The sequence below is a fragment of the Cebidichthys violaceus genome, unplaced genomic scaffold (assembly GCF_023349555.1).
Source record: "Cebidichthys violaceus isolate CVI_PGR_0920_01 unplaced genomic scaffold, fCebVio1.0.p SCAF_6, whole genome shotgun sequence".
NCBI classification, from domain to species: domain Eukaryota; kingdom Metazoa; phylum Chordata; class Actinopteri; order Perciformes; family Stichaeidae; genus Cebidichthys; species Cebidichthys violaceus.
In genome coordinates this window covers 12,344,082-12,360,854 of record NW_027176816.1, presented here as the reverse complement: position 1 = coordinate 12,360,854, position 16,773 = coordinate 12,344,082, and the positions used below count along the sequence as shown (strand labels likewise).

Below are 16,773 nucleotides of genomic sequence, written 5' to 3'. Positions count from 1 at the left end.
AAGGAGAAGTGTCCTTGTTCTATGGCCTGGATGTTATCAGTTTTTACCCCCCAGAGGAGCAAGAAGGCCAAACAGCTCCTTCCCCGTTCACTCTTTTATTTCTCCATCTCTGTCACTCTCTTAAGGTAATGCAAATGCATACTTCATACCCCCCCCCCATCTCTATTTTAAGAGTCTTCTCCCCAGTGTGAACGGGCTGTGCTCGAGGCTGGCAGAATCGGGGAAGCTGGAATGAATGGGAGCACATTGTATGAGCTCTTAGCAGCATCCCTCTGTCTTAAGTGTGTTCTCAATCCATAATCCTTTAACATTGTTCAATGTAGCAACTCGGCTACTGGATCTACTAAATGGCACCCCTCAAAATGTATGACTTTAAAGGAAGACATAACCCACCCACACATCCCCTGGAGGCTTTTGAGGAAAGCCGTGACATTGTCATGTGTTTCAGACAACTTGGCTATAAATAACGTCTAATACAATGATCCACACAGGCACTGAATGCCAGAATGAATCCAAGCGGAAACATATCTGATTATGCAGACACTCTCAAAGACAAGATCAACATCATATTCCTTCAGATTTCCCCCCATAGCGCATATACAGTGTTAATGTGCAAAGCTACTTGGTAAATATGAAATATTAATACACTGACTGATACTAACCAGATGTTAAGTTGTAACATTATGATAATAATTATAACGGTTAGGATAACATGCACAAGATCATGACTAAGAAGTCTGTTTTATCTGAGGACATGTTACTGTTTTCTGATTTTCATAGAGCTTTGCTCTATTAAATATATTACAACTATTTAGTAAGAGAGCAAGATTTGTATTTGAATTGGTATATTTAAAGTAAAAAGGAATTTAACTTCAGTTACCCTCACTAAACTTGAATAAGATTATTACCAATGGAAACATAGCCATTACACATGTTGCCTGGGTCATCTTTATGGTGCTGGAACCAGCAGTAGAATCTGTTTGGTTCAGCATCTGAACGTGCTTATGATACAGATACAGTTCAATCAAGTTCCTTTATTGTTTGTTCTTGAAAGTGTTTTTCTTGAAATGTTGTCGACAGGAAATCTTCCCCCTTTCTCAAAGAAAATATTTCACATGACCAGGGGCAACTTCCCAACGTATGTGTCCTACCATTTTTATAAAGTATATGTGACAGCTGCAACTAAATATTACAGTGAAAATGCAGAATTCAGTGGCAGTAGACAATGGACAATGTATACCGAATTAGGATTGGGCGGTGTCTATTAGATAAGTGTTGGGCAATGTGAACCAGATTAGGGCATTATTGTAGATGGCATTAAAGAGTCTGGAAAAGTAAAGTTGATTGAATCTGAAGAACAATAGAGAAAACTCTTTGTTGAAAAACCAACTGGATCATCAGAAAAGAGAGTTGGATGGGGCTCATAGGGCTGGGAAGCATATGTCATCTTAACAAAAGTCCCAACCCATTGTGGTAAGATTTCTGCGACTGAAGGACCAACCTGCTGTTCTAAATAAAGCTAAAGGCTTGAAGGGTTCAGGACTTTTTATCAATGAGGACTTCCCCTTAAGCCAATAGACAAAAAGGACAGAACAACTCTCTGCAGTGAATGCGGCTCGAGAGAGAGAGAGAGAGAGAGAGAGAGAGAGAGAGAGAGAAAGAGAGATGTGATGTTGCATGTTTGAGATATGACAAACTTATTGTCCCTCCACTTACTCAAAACTAGTGGTGTTATGGACCACTGTTGATCCGTGAATCGTATGGATCCCCCCTCACGGTTCGGCCTGCATGTGAGCCGCGGATTAATTACACAGTTTACTGTTAACCACCACAGTGTGAAATAAAGGTTTACTGACAATCGTTTTATATTTAGTAAAATATGCGGAGTCAACAGAAAAACAAAAATCCATCCTCATCCATAACATCCTGTGCACTCATGGAATAACATTTTTAGTTCGCTATAAATGATTGTCCTAAAGACTGTATGTCATAGCAACCCTTTCCCTGAAGTGAAGAATCCGTATTTCTACGTAAGTAATTGACTTAAAACGTTTTCGATGTATTACATCACTGGAGTAAGATAATCAAATGCATTTTTTGCATCAGTGTGGGGCAAGGAAAAAAACAGCTGTCTGTAATGTTAGTTTAGGCCAGTTTCTTACTCATACATGGCCGTTAAAGTAAACAGAATATATAAAACCAGCGAATAACAACGTTAGATGACGCACGGTACTGAAATTACTTTAAACTTGGAGAAGATGAAGAAACATATAGAAAATCAATTTTAAGTGACTACTTCTAAGAAATGTCCGCCGTGTTGAAAATCCTAAAATATCCTGCTTGTGTGGGGACAAAAGGCCCCCGTACATTGACGATCCGCACCGCATCGCATGAAATGTGCCACATTCTCCCTTTGATATTTATTGCATATCCTTTATTTCCAAAAGTCGTGCTGGAGTCCACACAACAACGAACACATTTAAATGTCGAAAAGAACAAATCACGTCAGTGAAAACAAAGTTTGTTGTTGAGATGCAGTCCTCCTGTGCAGCTCACACAGTCTCATTTTAACCTCTTGCTGTTTCTGTTTGGACCCACCAGAGAAAACCACCCACTGTAGTTTGAAATCCCATGAACTGTAGCTGATGAACCTCGTCCCCAGTGGATCTCTTTTTTTCTTTTTTTTTTTCTTCCAAGTGCCATATTTAGAAGTGTGTGGGAGAGACATGGATACCATAGCTCACCGTGTAAATGCTCTATCAATTGCCAGTGCTACCCTAAAAAATAAATAAAATGCTGGTTATTTTTTGTAACTGAATTATTGCCACAAGGCTGAATAGCACCTTTCCCAGGGGAGTGGAAAAAAAACCCACTGAGAGGTTTCAAACCACCGATTCAGACTGAATCCTGCTTGGAAGATAGTTTCTGCCATCTCACCCGGTTTTTCATCCGAAGTGGAGTCACCTTCAACATGGCACCTTTTCAATGGCTGTGTTGGCTAGAAAATGATGTGTACACAGTGGCAGGGCTGTCGAGGAGCATGCTGATAAAACTGCCATTGGATTGAAGAAGGCATGCCCTTTTCACCTCCCTCAGGTGAGAGGCCCATCTGCTGAGGCCTCACTTCCGCAAAACTCCCCACAAGTTCTAATTAAGACCTACTTTGCACAAGTGATCACAGTGTGATGGTGACACAGGAAGTGGGCCAGAGATACAGTGCAGAACACAATAATTAGGTGCTATGTGTGATTAGCTGCAGAGATAATAGTTTTGTTTTACTGGGTCTAACATGAAGCTAATCCTTCATTAGCCCCTTGTACTCTCGTGACAATAATTTATATACACTACAAGGAAAGAAGATGGCTCTAAATTTAGACATTTTTAATAGCCCTATGTGTAGTGCTTCTTGAATGTATTCTCTGCTGTTTTTCCATTCTTTGTTAACCTTGACTTCTTATGATTACTAAAACATCGAGGCTCTGTGAAGGATTTTTGAAAAGGCTTCAGAAGAGCTTTTAAAGTTGGCCTCATTTACAGAGACAATATCCTGCCCTTTGTTTCTTTGCTTATCTCGGCCCCGCTGGCACAGGGTTTGCAGAAACGCCGCGCATAATAGCCTACACAGCACTCAACCACTTTGATCTTTTCTGGGGGAAGAGCACAATCATCAAGCGCTGGGCATTGCTGGCCTTTTTCAATACGCTTGACATGTTGCAAGCCTCAAGTATGTGATGAGTTTCCTCCTCTTGGGGATAAAATGGTGACGGTGACTGGATACAATATGTCACATGCTGTCCGATTAGGTGTAGATACTGCTGATTTGATCTGTATTTACTTCTCCAAATGAATATCATGCTCAAGTAGCACAGAGAGCACCAACAACAACCCGTCAAGATTGCATTTCTGACAAGAAAACACATCTGCTAACGTTTGGTCAACATTAATTTAATTACCTCCGCAAAGGAGGTTTTGTTTTCGGCACGGTTTGTCTGTTTGTTTGTACACGCATTACAGTACGTTTCATTTTCATTAACATTGTAAGATAGAGCATTTGTGCTACATTCACACCCCTTCAATTCGGAACAACAGCTCAAAAACAGCTACCGTGTTGTTTATTAAGCAGTTAAATACAACACATTTTATTTGTAGTGTCCGTGTTGTTTCCACATTACTGATTAAAGCTAATGAACACACCAGAGTCACAAAAACGACTTCCCAACTCTTGAAAAAGAGACCACCTGAGGAGCGCCTGAATGCACCATCGCCTGCGCTCTCCGTGTGGCGAGTGTCATTCTAGTTTTCTTATAAACTTCTTCTAAATTATTCCAGTGGCGGTGTGTTTGTGTCCAGCACAGAATCTGCATCTTTTTTAATCTGTGCTCGCTGCCTTTCCTAAACTGTGCAGTTGGCCCACTGGTGCCAAACGTCAACTTCTGCTGCAGCTGACTGTCTGATATCCAAGGCTGTGGGCTTTTTGGCAGGCAGTCGTTTCTTGCAAAAATCCCCAAAGTAAAATTACAAAATAAGTTATGATGTTTCATGATGTTCAGTTTTATCAACACGGACAGCAGGTCAAACAGATGCGACTTCTCTACTCTGCTGGCAAAACGGTGTGCGTGCGCATTTTTACTTCCTTAATACACAGTTCTTGGAAACAACACATTTTTATGATTTGGAAAATTTTGTCAACATTTACAAATTATTCTGTGGCAGTTCCACCATTTAACCCTCATCTTACCAACAAATTGAACATACAAGGACGACCTAGTGAATAAACAGAGCTACTGTAACTACTGAAAGAATACACTACTGTAAGAAACAACCATTAACAAGATGTTAACTTCTTCTTCAAAACATCAGTAGCATAATTAATGTCATCTGAAAATAAAAGAAGATTATAATTGTTTCATCTGTTTTATCTGTTCATTTTAGACTTCGGCTGGGGGTGGGGCGAGAACAATATGAAGCGTTGAAGGTTGGACTAGTAGTACCAGCAAGAACTTCATTATTCAAATACATTAAGCATATTTATATCAAAATGGAGCAATACTCAGCCCAAAATAGGTCAAAACATTGACTGGGAGTCAGGGGAGGGCCGCACAAAGAAAATGCTGTTCACATGTGACATAAAAAAACATCTTTGAACAAAGACGGAGGTTACAATCTATACGAACACTTTGCCTGTGATTCCACAACTGTCCCGGTCTGTATAGTAAATTGCTCTACATGTATGACTCTGTACATGCACACACAAAGGTTAGCTAACTGTGCATCATATCACTGCTGACTTACATACACATGATATGAGTCATGCATCAGAGTTACTACAGTGATGATACAGTTGTACTCGTACAAAGTGATACACAGAACTTTGAGTAACATGATAAATGGGCCGTCATGGGATTTTCACTGCAGCTAATTTGTAACTCCTGACCTGATTTTACACCCTGAACCATTTCAAGCTCTCCTTGGCATTTTCAGTGTTGGTGATGGAGAGTATCTGTGTTGCATCTGACAAATGTAACATTCACGTGACTTCACTTTGCACAGACCCTGCTGCACCGCATGGACGGCCTGTTGCCGCCTACTGAGATACATTCCAACCAGCTTCAAACATCTGCATATGAGACCGATGCGCTGATGCTACACATGTAGCAGAGGGAGGGAAATGTAATTACTTCATCTGGAGTGCATTAGTCATTGTGCTGCCGATAAAACGAGAATCCTCAAAAGTGCTATGGCCGAATTCACGGATCATGAGAGAGTGAAAAACATAACAGGCCAGTCATAAAACAGCGCAATCCACAGTAGGGCACTTCACAACAATGTGACATGTGGGACGTAGACAACATCCTCTCATGCAAAGCAACCTGTACCTTCAAGGCATAGCTCTCTGCGTGAATGGCCCTTTTCATTAACCGCTCTCACCCTTCGCTCAAGCATTTGATTCAGAATTATACTCTGAATGTTTTTTACAGACTTCAAAGGCTATTCTTTCATTCATTTTGGTCTTTTGATGGCATTATGTTGGTTGTATGAAGTGTCCAGTTTTGAGGGCAGGTAAATTGTATTAAGTGCCGTGTGCAACAGATTACTCAGTCTCATGTTTTCCCTGTTTGCGCAGCAGTGCAGCGTGGGTTTTGAAGAGGAAACTGACAGGGAAACAGAAAAAAAATATCCTCTTTGGTTCCAGCATTATAGCGAGACTGATGCTGTGCGCTTAAACTCTTCTGGCAACGGCTTCAGTCCTACTTTGTAAACCTTGTTTTCAGCTTCAGTTTCAGTGCAACTCTGCATTTTTTGAACAGCGTTTTGGCCATCAACATGTTGTACACGTAGTTGCAGAATTTTATTTATCGATGACTAACTCTAGAATGAAATTAAGCTGTAGAAATCAGCTTGAGTCGTATGATATTTTGATAAAAAAAGGGAAACCCTAATTATGCGCCGCAGACCGCGGTTCGCAAGCATGAAGATCATGTGTTTAATTTGGAGTGCCTGTCAGGGCCTAATCCTAACCCCCTTGACAGTGGCATTTGTAGGAAGCTGCAGAATAAGTTGGAAGTAGATTTACCAAATATAGTACAGCTTAAATTGGCACAGAGGAGAGAGAGGAGTGAAGCCTGGTGAACCCTCCTCTAGGGAATTTTCGTATTTGGCCTGAAAAGCATAATCCAAATATATTGCTCCGAAATATCACATCTCACATACACCGTTACATCACTTGCTTTCTGTTGAAACTCTACAGTGCTTCAGGTTGACGAAGGACAGCCGAGGTTGGGATCACACACACACACACACACACACACACACACACACACACACACACACACACACACACACAGTGTTCCTCTCAGTTCTGGCTATATTGTGTATAAATGTGTGGTTGAACATGTGGCAGGCATCTTGGTCCGCGGATCAATAGGTACAAGAAACAATGACTGATAACAGCAAACGTGGCATATACAAAAAATATGATGTTTATGTACAGGCTCCAGGAGCGTGTATGTGTGTGAGCTTTTTTTTTCTTATGCCTGCTGCGTCTGTTAGCAGAAGCCCAGGCTGCCTCTTTCATCTGCTGTCTGTCATGTCCTGGTTAGAATCATCATTCCAGCAAGTCTTTGCTGACCTTCAAACCCGACTCCTCCAGGCCAACAGACAGGCTAATTAACGGTTCTCTCCATAACTTCACAGAGTACTTTCACTCCCCATATGTCTGGCCGTAGAATGGACTCGGCATATTGAGATCCAGGGCTTGAAAGCAGCCAGTTGGGTCAAAGAATACGGCCCGAATAATGCATATAAAGTAGCTTTCAATCAACTTCAACTTCCCCCAGTCTTCCAATAAACATGAACATAGGGACGTGTCCTCCTCCTCTAGCAACACACCAGTTTTTTTTCAGCTAAATTCTTCACTGAAAACCCATCTGCCTGTGTGCCCCGCCTGTACAATCATTACGCTTTGTGATGATAAAAATGTGTGGCGCTGGACAGAACGAGCTCACAATCAGGAGATGTCACAATTTCCACTAAAGGGATTTCCTGCCATTTTGTTGAGGCTTAACTATATACTGAAGTTTGTAATGACGGCATGATGGAGCATGTGCTCATAAAATAGGACACCAGACACACATTCCCACCAGAAAGCAATCTGGTATGTTCACACTGTGAACGCTGCACTTTATCAGCCATCTGTGCAGTACACTTCTAAATTATACTTTCATTATGTGGGATGTCAAAGAATATTAGAAAGTTGCTTTTACATGATGAAACTTGTGTTACCATGTTACTGAGTGTACCATAATGAATGCTGCCTGATACTGGCTTATTTTAAATTAATTTAAGAAACGCTAGCAATCATTTGATAATTGTTATTCACAGTTATGTATGACAATTCTGAAAAAAGACTGACATTGTTAAAAAGAATGTAGTAAGGGTTCAGCCTCTTATTTTGTAATATTGATCATAGACTATATCAAAAGTGGACGTAGTCAACCTGACATCACTCACAGGTTTGTGGACTACGATTTTGAAGCCATTTTGAAGCCATTTGGTTTATTTGTTTATGTTTAAGTGACAAGAGAGGGTAGAGCTAAGTACAACCAAACGCTGATTGAGACATTTTCAGGCATCAAAAATGAACCAATTAACTTTCATGAACTGAAAACACACTGTGAAAGGGTTAAAGTTGTACGATGAAAACACTTCAACTGGTACATTTCCAGAGGAGCCGCCTCCTGCTGGCTGTTAGAATGAATGCAAGTTTAAGGCACTATTCACAACCGGAGGTTGCCGCCTGCTGTTGCTCAGACAAGCTAACAGATTAGAGCTGTTGACTCTACTTTGTGCTTCAGTCTAATAATATCTGTTAATTAGCTACCTAATACTTAAATTACACAATTAATGAAGTCATTACATAATGCATTATTTGTTGTTTGCATAGATAATTGAATGCGTTGTTATGTTAGAGCACTCGGAATTGCAACCTGAAGTGTGTTGGCGAACATGATTCCTCAGTATGTGACAGCCTCCTTCTACCAATAGGCATTGACATATAAGACATGTCATACTGTAGCACAGCAAACACAGGTGTAATTCATAAAATAAATGATGGTCCCATTCTATTTAGTGTGTCACAGCCATTCCAGTGAGCCAGCATGCACAACACCAGGGCCAACGTAATGGAGCAGGGCCATGCTTAATGTTATTAACACCTGTGTTTATCCTGCAATGTCAAATAGATTTTATTTTTGGTTGGGTGTCAGCTAATTAACATCTCAGGGTGTCAATGCTTCAACAGTAGTCATATTGTGTGAGATAGACAATGACAGGGAAAATACCTTAATATATGAAATGACTAATAATTAATTGCAACTAGACTTTTAAAATTACAAAAATTAGGTTAGCTGATGTTTGTATACATTCATAAATATATACATTACTCAAAGACACAATGTTGACATGGAATTAGCACCTGAAACATTTGAATGACGATTACACCATCTGGTTTACTAAGAGTTGTATTAACTGTGTAATTTAGGCGTGATGTTAATTAATCACCTCGATCTGTGTTTATGCTCATTAATTAACAAATAATTAAACACAAAGCAAGTAATCAACAATGCAGGGACACAATACAGCTGCCATAAAAATAATTAGGATATTAAGGAACAGAAATTATTCAGATTAGGTTAACAGACTAATGGGAAAGCTCATACACCACATACACTCATATATATATATATATATATATATATATATATATATATATATATATATATATATATACACACACACACACTGGCCAGCAATTGTAGTTTTTAACATTTAGTCATGTTTTGATGGAAAGCTCCTCACGACAGTGGGTCTTGCTTGATTGTGGTACTAAAGAGGATGTTGGTGCAGCTGTAAAAACTACCATGATTCATATTTTATATCACTGCTTAGCTTACTGTTGGGGAAAGACAAGAACCATTTTGAATTTCTTACTTTTTCAAAATGTTGTGTTGGGAATGAGTTCAAATCATTGCAATGTTACACCTAATTTATTCAATAGTAACGTCAACTGTTAACCCATTTTCTAAAAAATCTGGACCAAGCTTGATTTCATCGTCAGTGATCTGTGGGTCATTCAGTTGTTGGTGTTTTATTCACGGTTAATGTCTATCTCACACTACATGACGTTTTTCACTCGCCACCTGCCGACATCTGAAGCAAATCGGCATTGGACCAAAGTTGTGTTGCACCTAAGGTGTGGGATGCTTGCATGAATAAACATAACACAGAGGCTGTGTTCAAAATTGCATACTAATGTAATGCATTGTTCACACTCAAACAGTATTTACTGCATGCTGCCTCCTAAATCAACAATTAGTAAGATTTTACCAGCAGACTATTCACACTGAAGCATGCTCAAGCGATGGCCGGGCCGGTCTCAAGGCACTCAGCCAGTGGCTCCGTCACATCTCCAGAAGTGTTGCAGCAAATAACTGGTATTATTTGGATGAACTGACCACGTTTTTTGGAATCCAAAAGGTTAATTTATTCCCTGAAAACATATTAAACTTAATAATAACCAATAATAAGCAGGCCAGTGTCAAGGCACTCATCCAGTAGCTCTGGAGATCTCATTGTGGATTCCCCGTGGAGAAAGATGTCGTAGGCTGTGACTCCCTGTCGCCGGTCAGTCATACAGAGTAAAAACCACAACGACTCCGAGACTCCACATTACAAGACACCAAGTTGTGTAATCAGTCCACGATCTGAGCTGCTCAGACTTTCCCTCTGGTCAGTTAACTCTTGTTGCCATGGCTGCTCTGAAGTCTTCCTCATTGTTGTGTCCATGTTTGAGCCCCGCACAGTATTAAAGCGAGGTGCTTAAAGGGTATCGTTTGTATTTTCACCTCCACCCTATTTTCCCATGTTTTTGTGTCTAAATGACTATGGGGACAACAGTTTTTGGCATTGGTCCAGTATTGAGAAATAATCCAAACAGCAACTGCGAAAAGTAACATTCCATTCACTAAAAGTGTTTGTTTTTGCCACTGCCACTCAGATTGTTGTCTGACAACATTATGGATGAGACCCTACAGAGGATTAAAACGTGTTTCTTGCCTTTTGCTTGATCCAGTGAGTGTGTTATTGTGCCCAAGTCCTGCTCAAGGAGAAGTCATGTTGTGAAATCAGAATATCAGTAGAGGCATACTCAAATAAGTAGGCTACAGGTGGCAAAACGCAACTTATCCACATTGTGGAAATCATCTTAACATTCAGCCATGACATTGAAGATATTTTAGCTTTCTATACTCTTACACGACAAACTCTGCCTGGCCGGCACTCAGGTGTCCACCGCTGTCTTCCGGCAACGAGACTTTCTCTTGAGCAAGACTCTCTTCATAATTTCAGACTCTTATAACAATAACAATGGGAGCCTGTCATGGCAAAAGCAAACTCTTGAAGTGGACGAAAGTGACGAAGCCAGCCTGCCCCAATAGGTTTACATTGCAGGCTGTGAGCAGCTTCTGTCCATGTTGAAAAATACTGAAGTAGCCTTTAACAAACACGGCCATTAAGCATTTTACAGCTCTTCTTTTAATCCTGCTCCAGATCACATTATATATGATGAGTGACACCACTTCCCTGATCAGATCTTGCATGAATGTGGCATGGAGAGTTAAACTTGAGTCTCCTCCAGTGTGTTGATTGGTCGTGTGCCAGGATCTCAGTCTGAGGTCACAGCCAAAACACTCACACGACAAGTTATGACCCATATTTTTAACTGTCCTTAATACACTGACCTTGTCACTGCTCTTTAATGACCACATCAGTCACCATTTATGGCTCAATCAAAATGACATTCTGAATTATTTATCAGTTAGTGCTTTGCTGGTCCTGCACAAGTCAAATAAAAAGTGGGCTGAATAATAAAAACATGGTTCAGAATCACTCCTTGTGTGTCTAGAAATGTTGACCCAACATCACTTGAATTGTCTTCAAGTCCTTTTGTTCTTTTATTAGTTGGCTGCATGTCAATGATGGATGAGAGCATGAATCAACATGTTTTGTATTTTGTAGCTCCTCACTAAACCATAAAACTCAGTGCTGTGACATAAAAAGATATTGTGCGCCACATAGAGTCGTACATTAGGGCTCTCTTTTTTTGAAAATAATCAAGTTTTAATTAATTTGAACATTCATGTAATTTGTTTGAATAAATTTAAATGTGACACACAAATATCCTAAACTATGTTGCTGTTACTTCAGTGACAAGCCAACGTTACTCTACATATAGCCTCTATTCTTGTTCACACATCAAATCCTAATAATTTTTTACCATTTTGTGCAAACAAAGAAAACAACAACAGGCTTAGTTTACTGACAGGATAACAGGGCATGCAAGTGTTCGGACAGATTTCATTTCTTATTAAAATTGACATCCAGTGATATTTTAAATCTATAGCAGAGCAAATTTGCCGAACACTCACATTTAAACACAATGATGTAGGTTTGCGTGTGAGAAGAATCACCTTTGACTTGTAAAACCCCCGCATTCCCAACAGTAGACCAGCTTGTCCTGTCAAACGTCACTCCAGTACAGCTAGACAATTGTTAAGAGACCTGCAAGAACATGACTCAGTGATTATACGAACTACGGACATCTTTGTGTTGCCTCTGACAGCTGATGAACCCATTCACACTTCTCCATCCGTCATCACCTCTGTGATGCTTCCAAAATGAGTCCTCGGCGTGGGCTTAAATTGGCCAAGGACAGCAGAGATGAAAGATAGCCCATAATGAGGTTTCTCCCTTAGGAATCAATGTGTAGCTTTGTTCCAGGGGCCACTGAAGGTTGTCTGTAAAAATCAGTCTGCTGCAGGGTCCCGGCCTGAGCAGCCCAGCCTATCTATCACCTTGTTGATGAACAGACGTGAGGTTCATACAACAACAAAGGGCATTTTTTGGACATACTTTGGTTATGAATACGTTAATGCAGTAGCTTTGTAGGTGAAGGATCTGCGATATTTTTGTCCTGCTGTGTCTTCTGCTGGCCTTGCGTGTTACCTCCCTGATCATTGCACTGCATAATCAAATTGCCCTTTGGGAATCAGATGACTTTGTTTCGGAGGGAGATAATGCAGAATATGATGATCAGCTAAACCAGGCCTGACCTTGTGTGTCGCCGTAATCATCCCCGGATTGATATGAATCTGTAACATCAAGGATAAGTCATCACTGCTTTTGACTGCTGAGAGCAAAGAGTGCAAATCCATAATCTTTCACATGTTGTACAACATTTACTTTGTGCCCCGATCTTTACGCCGCAAATCAAGAGGCGCTCCGCGAAGCTAATTATCATCGAAGCTTAATTGACTCAGAGCTGAAGAAGTTGTGGAGTAGAACTTTGCCGGGAGTGCAAAATGGAGGGTGAATACTGATGTGAATCTTTACAACTGACCATTAACTTGAAGGTGGGAGACGGAGGCAACCCGATTAGTATGGTTTGAACATATAGTGAACATACACTGAATCTAAAATGCCTTCTCTCCTTCACTTTCTCCCTTCTCTGCAGTCCGTCTGCTTTGAGGCCAGGCAGCTGTGTGGGGCACCGGGTGTGGATCCTGCTGGCCATGACCCACCTCACCCTGGACTTCTCTGTGTGCAGCCCCCTCAGTCAGGGCATGGGGGTCAAACTCACGCCTAAAGCGGTGCCTCGTTCTCGACCTCGCTGGCAGCCGCTGTGGGACACGCCCAACAAGCTTCACTGGAGAACGGTGAGCCCGTTGGCCCGCCGCCTCCTCAGCCCTATCCCTCCTCCACCCCAAGACAACAGAGCAGGGGTAGGGCCAAAAGTCAAGGGCCAAAAGCATCGGAAGCCAGCACATAAAGGACAAGCGGCGTGTAAGGAGTGCCGGTTGAGATACTCTCAAATGGAGACGAGTGATTCTTTGGCTGTAATAGCGGGGGCTCCGGCAGCTTTGTCCGGCGGGAACAGAGGAGACGCAGTGAGGTTGTTACTTAGAGCCAGGAGGCAGCTCAAATGGGACAGCTTTGACAAGTCTCAGGAGGGCCGGACTACCACAGTGGCTGGATTTATCGACTGGGGACCCACGGGGACAGATAGCGTAGATGACAACGGTAAACAGGAGCCCAACGCAACGCTGTCCACCAAGGTCTCAACTACCACAGTGGCCACAACCCCTAGCACTACAACCAGGCTCTCCCAAAGGACGTTCACTGTGGTCACCACACCAGAGCCCAAGAGGCTCAGCACCACCAAGGCCACTGTCAACTCCGGGGAGACTGTCAAACCACCAAAGCCATATGGGGAGACACCAGGTAAGACATAAAACAGCTTTACGGCTCATCATCTATCATGAATTCCATGGTTACTATGAGTGACCTTCAGAAATCATTCTTTGCCTTTATTGCATCTTTTCTGCTTCAGTCACACTCAACACTCACCCCATGTCTTCAATACAGAACAGATGCTGTAAAGATTTCCGTTTAGTTCTGTTCTGCAGGTTGTCATTTTAACGAAACAGTAGCTCACTTCACCTTTAACGAGAGACAGATTACAAATTCATGAAATCCTTACTGAAAACAGATAAGAAACCTGCATGGCATAGAAATGAACACCATGGATTTAGAGCAGTGTATTTTATCCAGATAAATAAGCTTCTGCTCTGCAAAGTTCATACGACCTAATTTTTTCATGCGATGAGGTATCTAATGGTCAAAATTGTAACACATTTATAAATGGGCCTTTTGTCTTTGTGTGCCAAGTGCACACAGTGTGACAAACTCAAAACAAAGCAACTGAATCAGGAATGTTCAGAGCATCAACTGAATGTTTGACATCGTGAAGGTTGGACAGACAAATAAAGGAGTCCTACAATTCTAAAAAGTCGATATGTAAGACTAAACTTGAACAAACTAATAAAATAATAATATTTAAAGGGCACACTGGTCACACAGCGGCAAAACTCTCAGCCCCAAAGAGACCCAGGGTGTGATTGCCTGTAGTGGTACCTGCAGGTAGACATTCCAACAAACACATTTGGCGTGTGTTCATATGTGGGGAGCCAGTGTGGGCTTATGTGCACTATAGATTTCTACTTGATGGATGGGGGTGCCTTCAGGTTGGTGGGAATTGAGGATTTCAATGGGTTAAAAAATGGGGCTAAATTGCGAAGAATAAATCAAATAGAAAAACAATAATGTGAAGTTTTCTTCTACCTGTTTTCTCTAATTATATTGCAAACTCACATGCACATGACTAATGATCTACTTATCTCTGATATAATATCGCAGCTTGGGGAAACAGCACCTTATTCACAGAGTATGCCCTTGACCATACTGTTCTCCTCGTGCCTGACTTACTGTACATGACCACGTGTGGTTTTTATGGACAGTCCCAGTGCAGTGAACACACAAGCCTCCCAGCCAGACATTGGATTTACCATTTCATTAAGTCCACGAGGAACACGGCGTTTTAAATGGACCATACAGGTAGCCATAAAACATAAGTCATGTTTAACAACTTGTGAAGCAAGCACTATGCTAATTGCACCTTTCCCCATTTGGTACATTAATATAAATGTCATAAAATTAGGAAGCTAACAGTAACGGTGATCGAAAGTCCTTGGCCACCTCCTACTCAATTAGAATGAAAAATGTCTTAAAGCACAGCGGAATGTGGAAATGTACAGTAGAAGTCCTGCTGTTGAAAAATAGTCCTCACTCTGAAAAAAATATCTATTTTACCTTAATTATTAAATAAATTCACGAGACAATTCACCTGTGCTGTTTTTTGACTTTGCTGTTGACTCACTCCAAACACTTGAGTTATACTGTTTGGAGAATTTTTAGTGGAGCTGTACTGAGATGAACGTACCAACCTTTATAGTTTTAATGGGAGCTTAGCTGCATCCATAGGTCATGTCAAGCTGTGAGTTTGATGGTCCTAAATGGGAACAAGGGTTGGGCAATGTGTTCAAAATCAGCCCAACTTGTGTTCGACTTTTCTACGTTCCACAAGTTCTCTTAGCAAATAAATAAACAAAATAAACTCACATTAACTATCTACCTCATTAAACAGAAAAATACAACCGTACAGCTTCTGAGTCTAATCGTAAAAACCCACATACTCGACAGAATCAAAATTAAACTCACCAAACCATGTTGGTTTGTGTTTCCACTGTTCCAACAATCCCAAACTTCGGTTTGGTGTAATTAATTCACTGAGTGAAAATATGTTGGCTCTACACTCTGTTTTTACATGCTGTCTCTCTCTCTCTGGCTGCTGAGCAGTGTCTCTTACTTGCTCTTTGGAGGCAGACCATTAAATTAATTAATAAAACGCCAATATATTGCAAAAAACAAACAAACAAGGATGTCATCTATCACAGATATATTTGTCCAATCATCCAACCCCCAAGCAAACCTTGAAGCTGATTGCTGTTCATGTTAAAAAAGAGAAACACTAAGATTCTTAAATGGGAACACAAATGGTCATAAAAGTAGGTTTTAATGTTAGCGGTATAAATCCATATTGCACTATGGTGACTGAGGTGTATATATTGAATGTGAAATGAAATGGCAGCATGTAATTGCCTTGTCAGCGATGTTGTGACCCCTTTATTTTCTTTTGATTGGGAGGTGAGTGCATGACCACCGAGTGATTCAAGACAATGGCTTGATATTTTTTCCTGGAAGGAAGTCTGATGAGGAAAAGAAAGGTCTGACTTCTCAGACTGGGTTTATATCAATAAGCAGACTGTGTCTCATCAGAGCAGATGAAAAGAATGTCTTCTCAAAGCAAAGCCCGGTGCTTAAATGCTGCAGAAAACGTTCCTTTTGCCTTCACAACACATTAACCCATGTCTGCCTCATATTGGCCCCAAGGCAAGACATAATTACCACACCGACAGCACAGCATTGGATCGCTGATAAAACAAAACTATTACCGAAGGAGAGGTGCTTCACTCCGTCTCTTTCTTTTATCTTTCCTGCTTTGTCTTTGAAGATGTTTATGGATACATTACATTCAATCTAAGTCTGATTATGCAAACTTAGGTAGGAAAAACTCAAATGAACATCTTAATCAGGTGATACTCAGAGCTCCTATAACTATTCAACTCCACTGGATTTCTGCTCTTGTGATTTATTATGGCATTTATTCAGTCCAATCGAGAAATACGTTGTCCCTTATGGAATAATTTAAGCAAAGTGCTTTTGCAAACAACTGAGGAAAGAGGACACACACACACACAC

General features: G+C 40.9%; 1 protein-coding gene across 1 annotated transcript in view; it reads left to right on the top strand.

Annotated features, from left to right (window-relative positions):
- Positions 1 to 16,773, top strand: part of ajap1 (adherens junctions associated protein 1) — a 60,200-nt gene that overhangs the window by 19,435 nt on the left and 23,992 nt on the right. Inside the window, exon 2 of the mRNA XM_068733255.1 lies at positions 13,070 to 13,836. Within this exon, the coding sequence (XP_068589356.1) occupies positions 13,070 to 13,836 (767 nt within the window). The remainder of the gene's footprint in view (positions 1 to 13,069; positions 13,837 to 16,773) is intronic.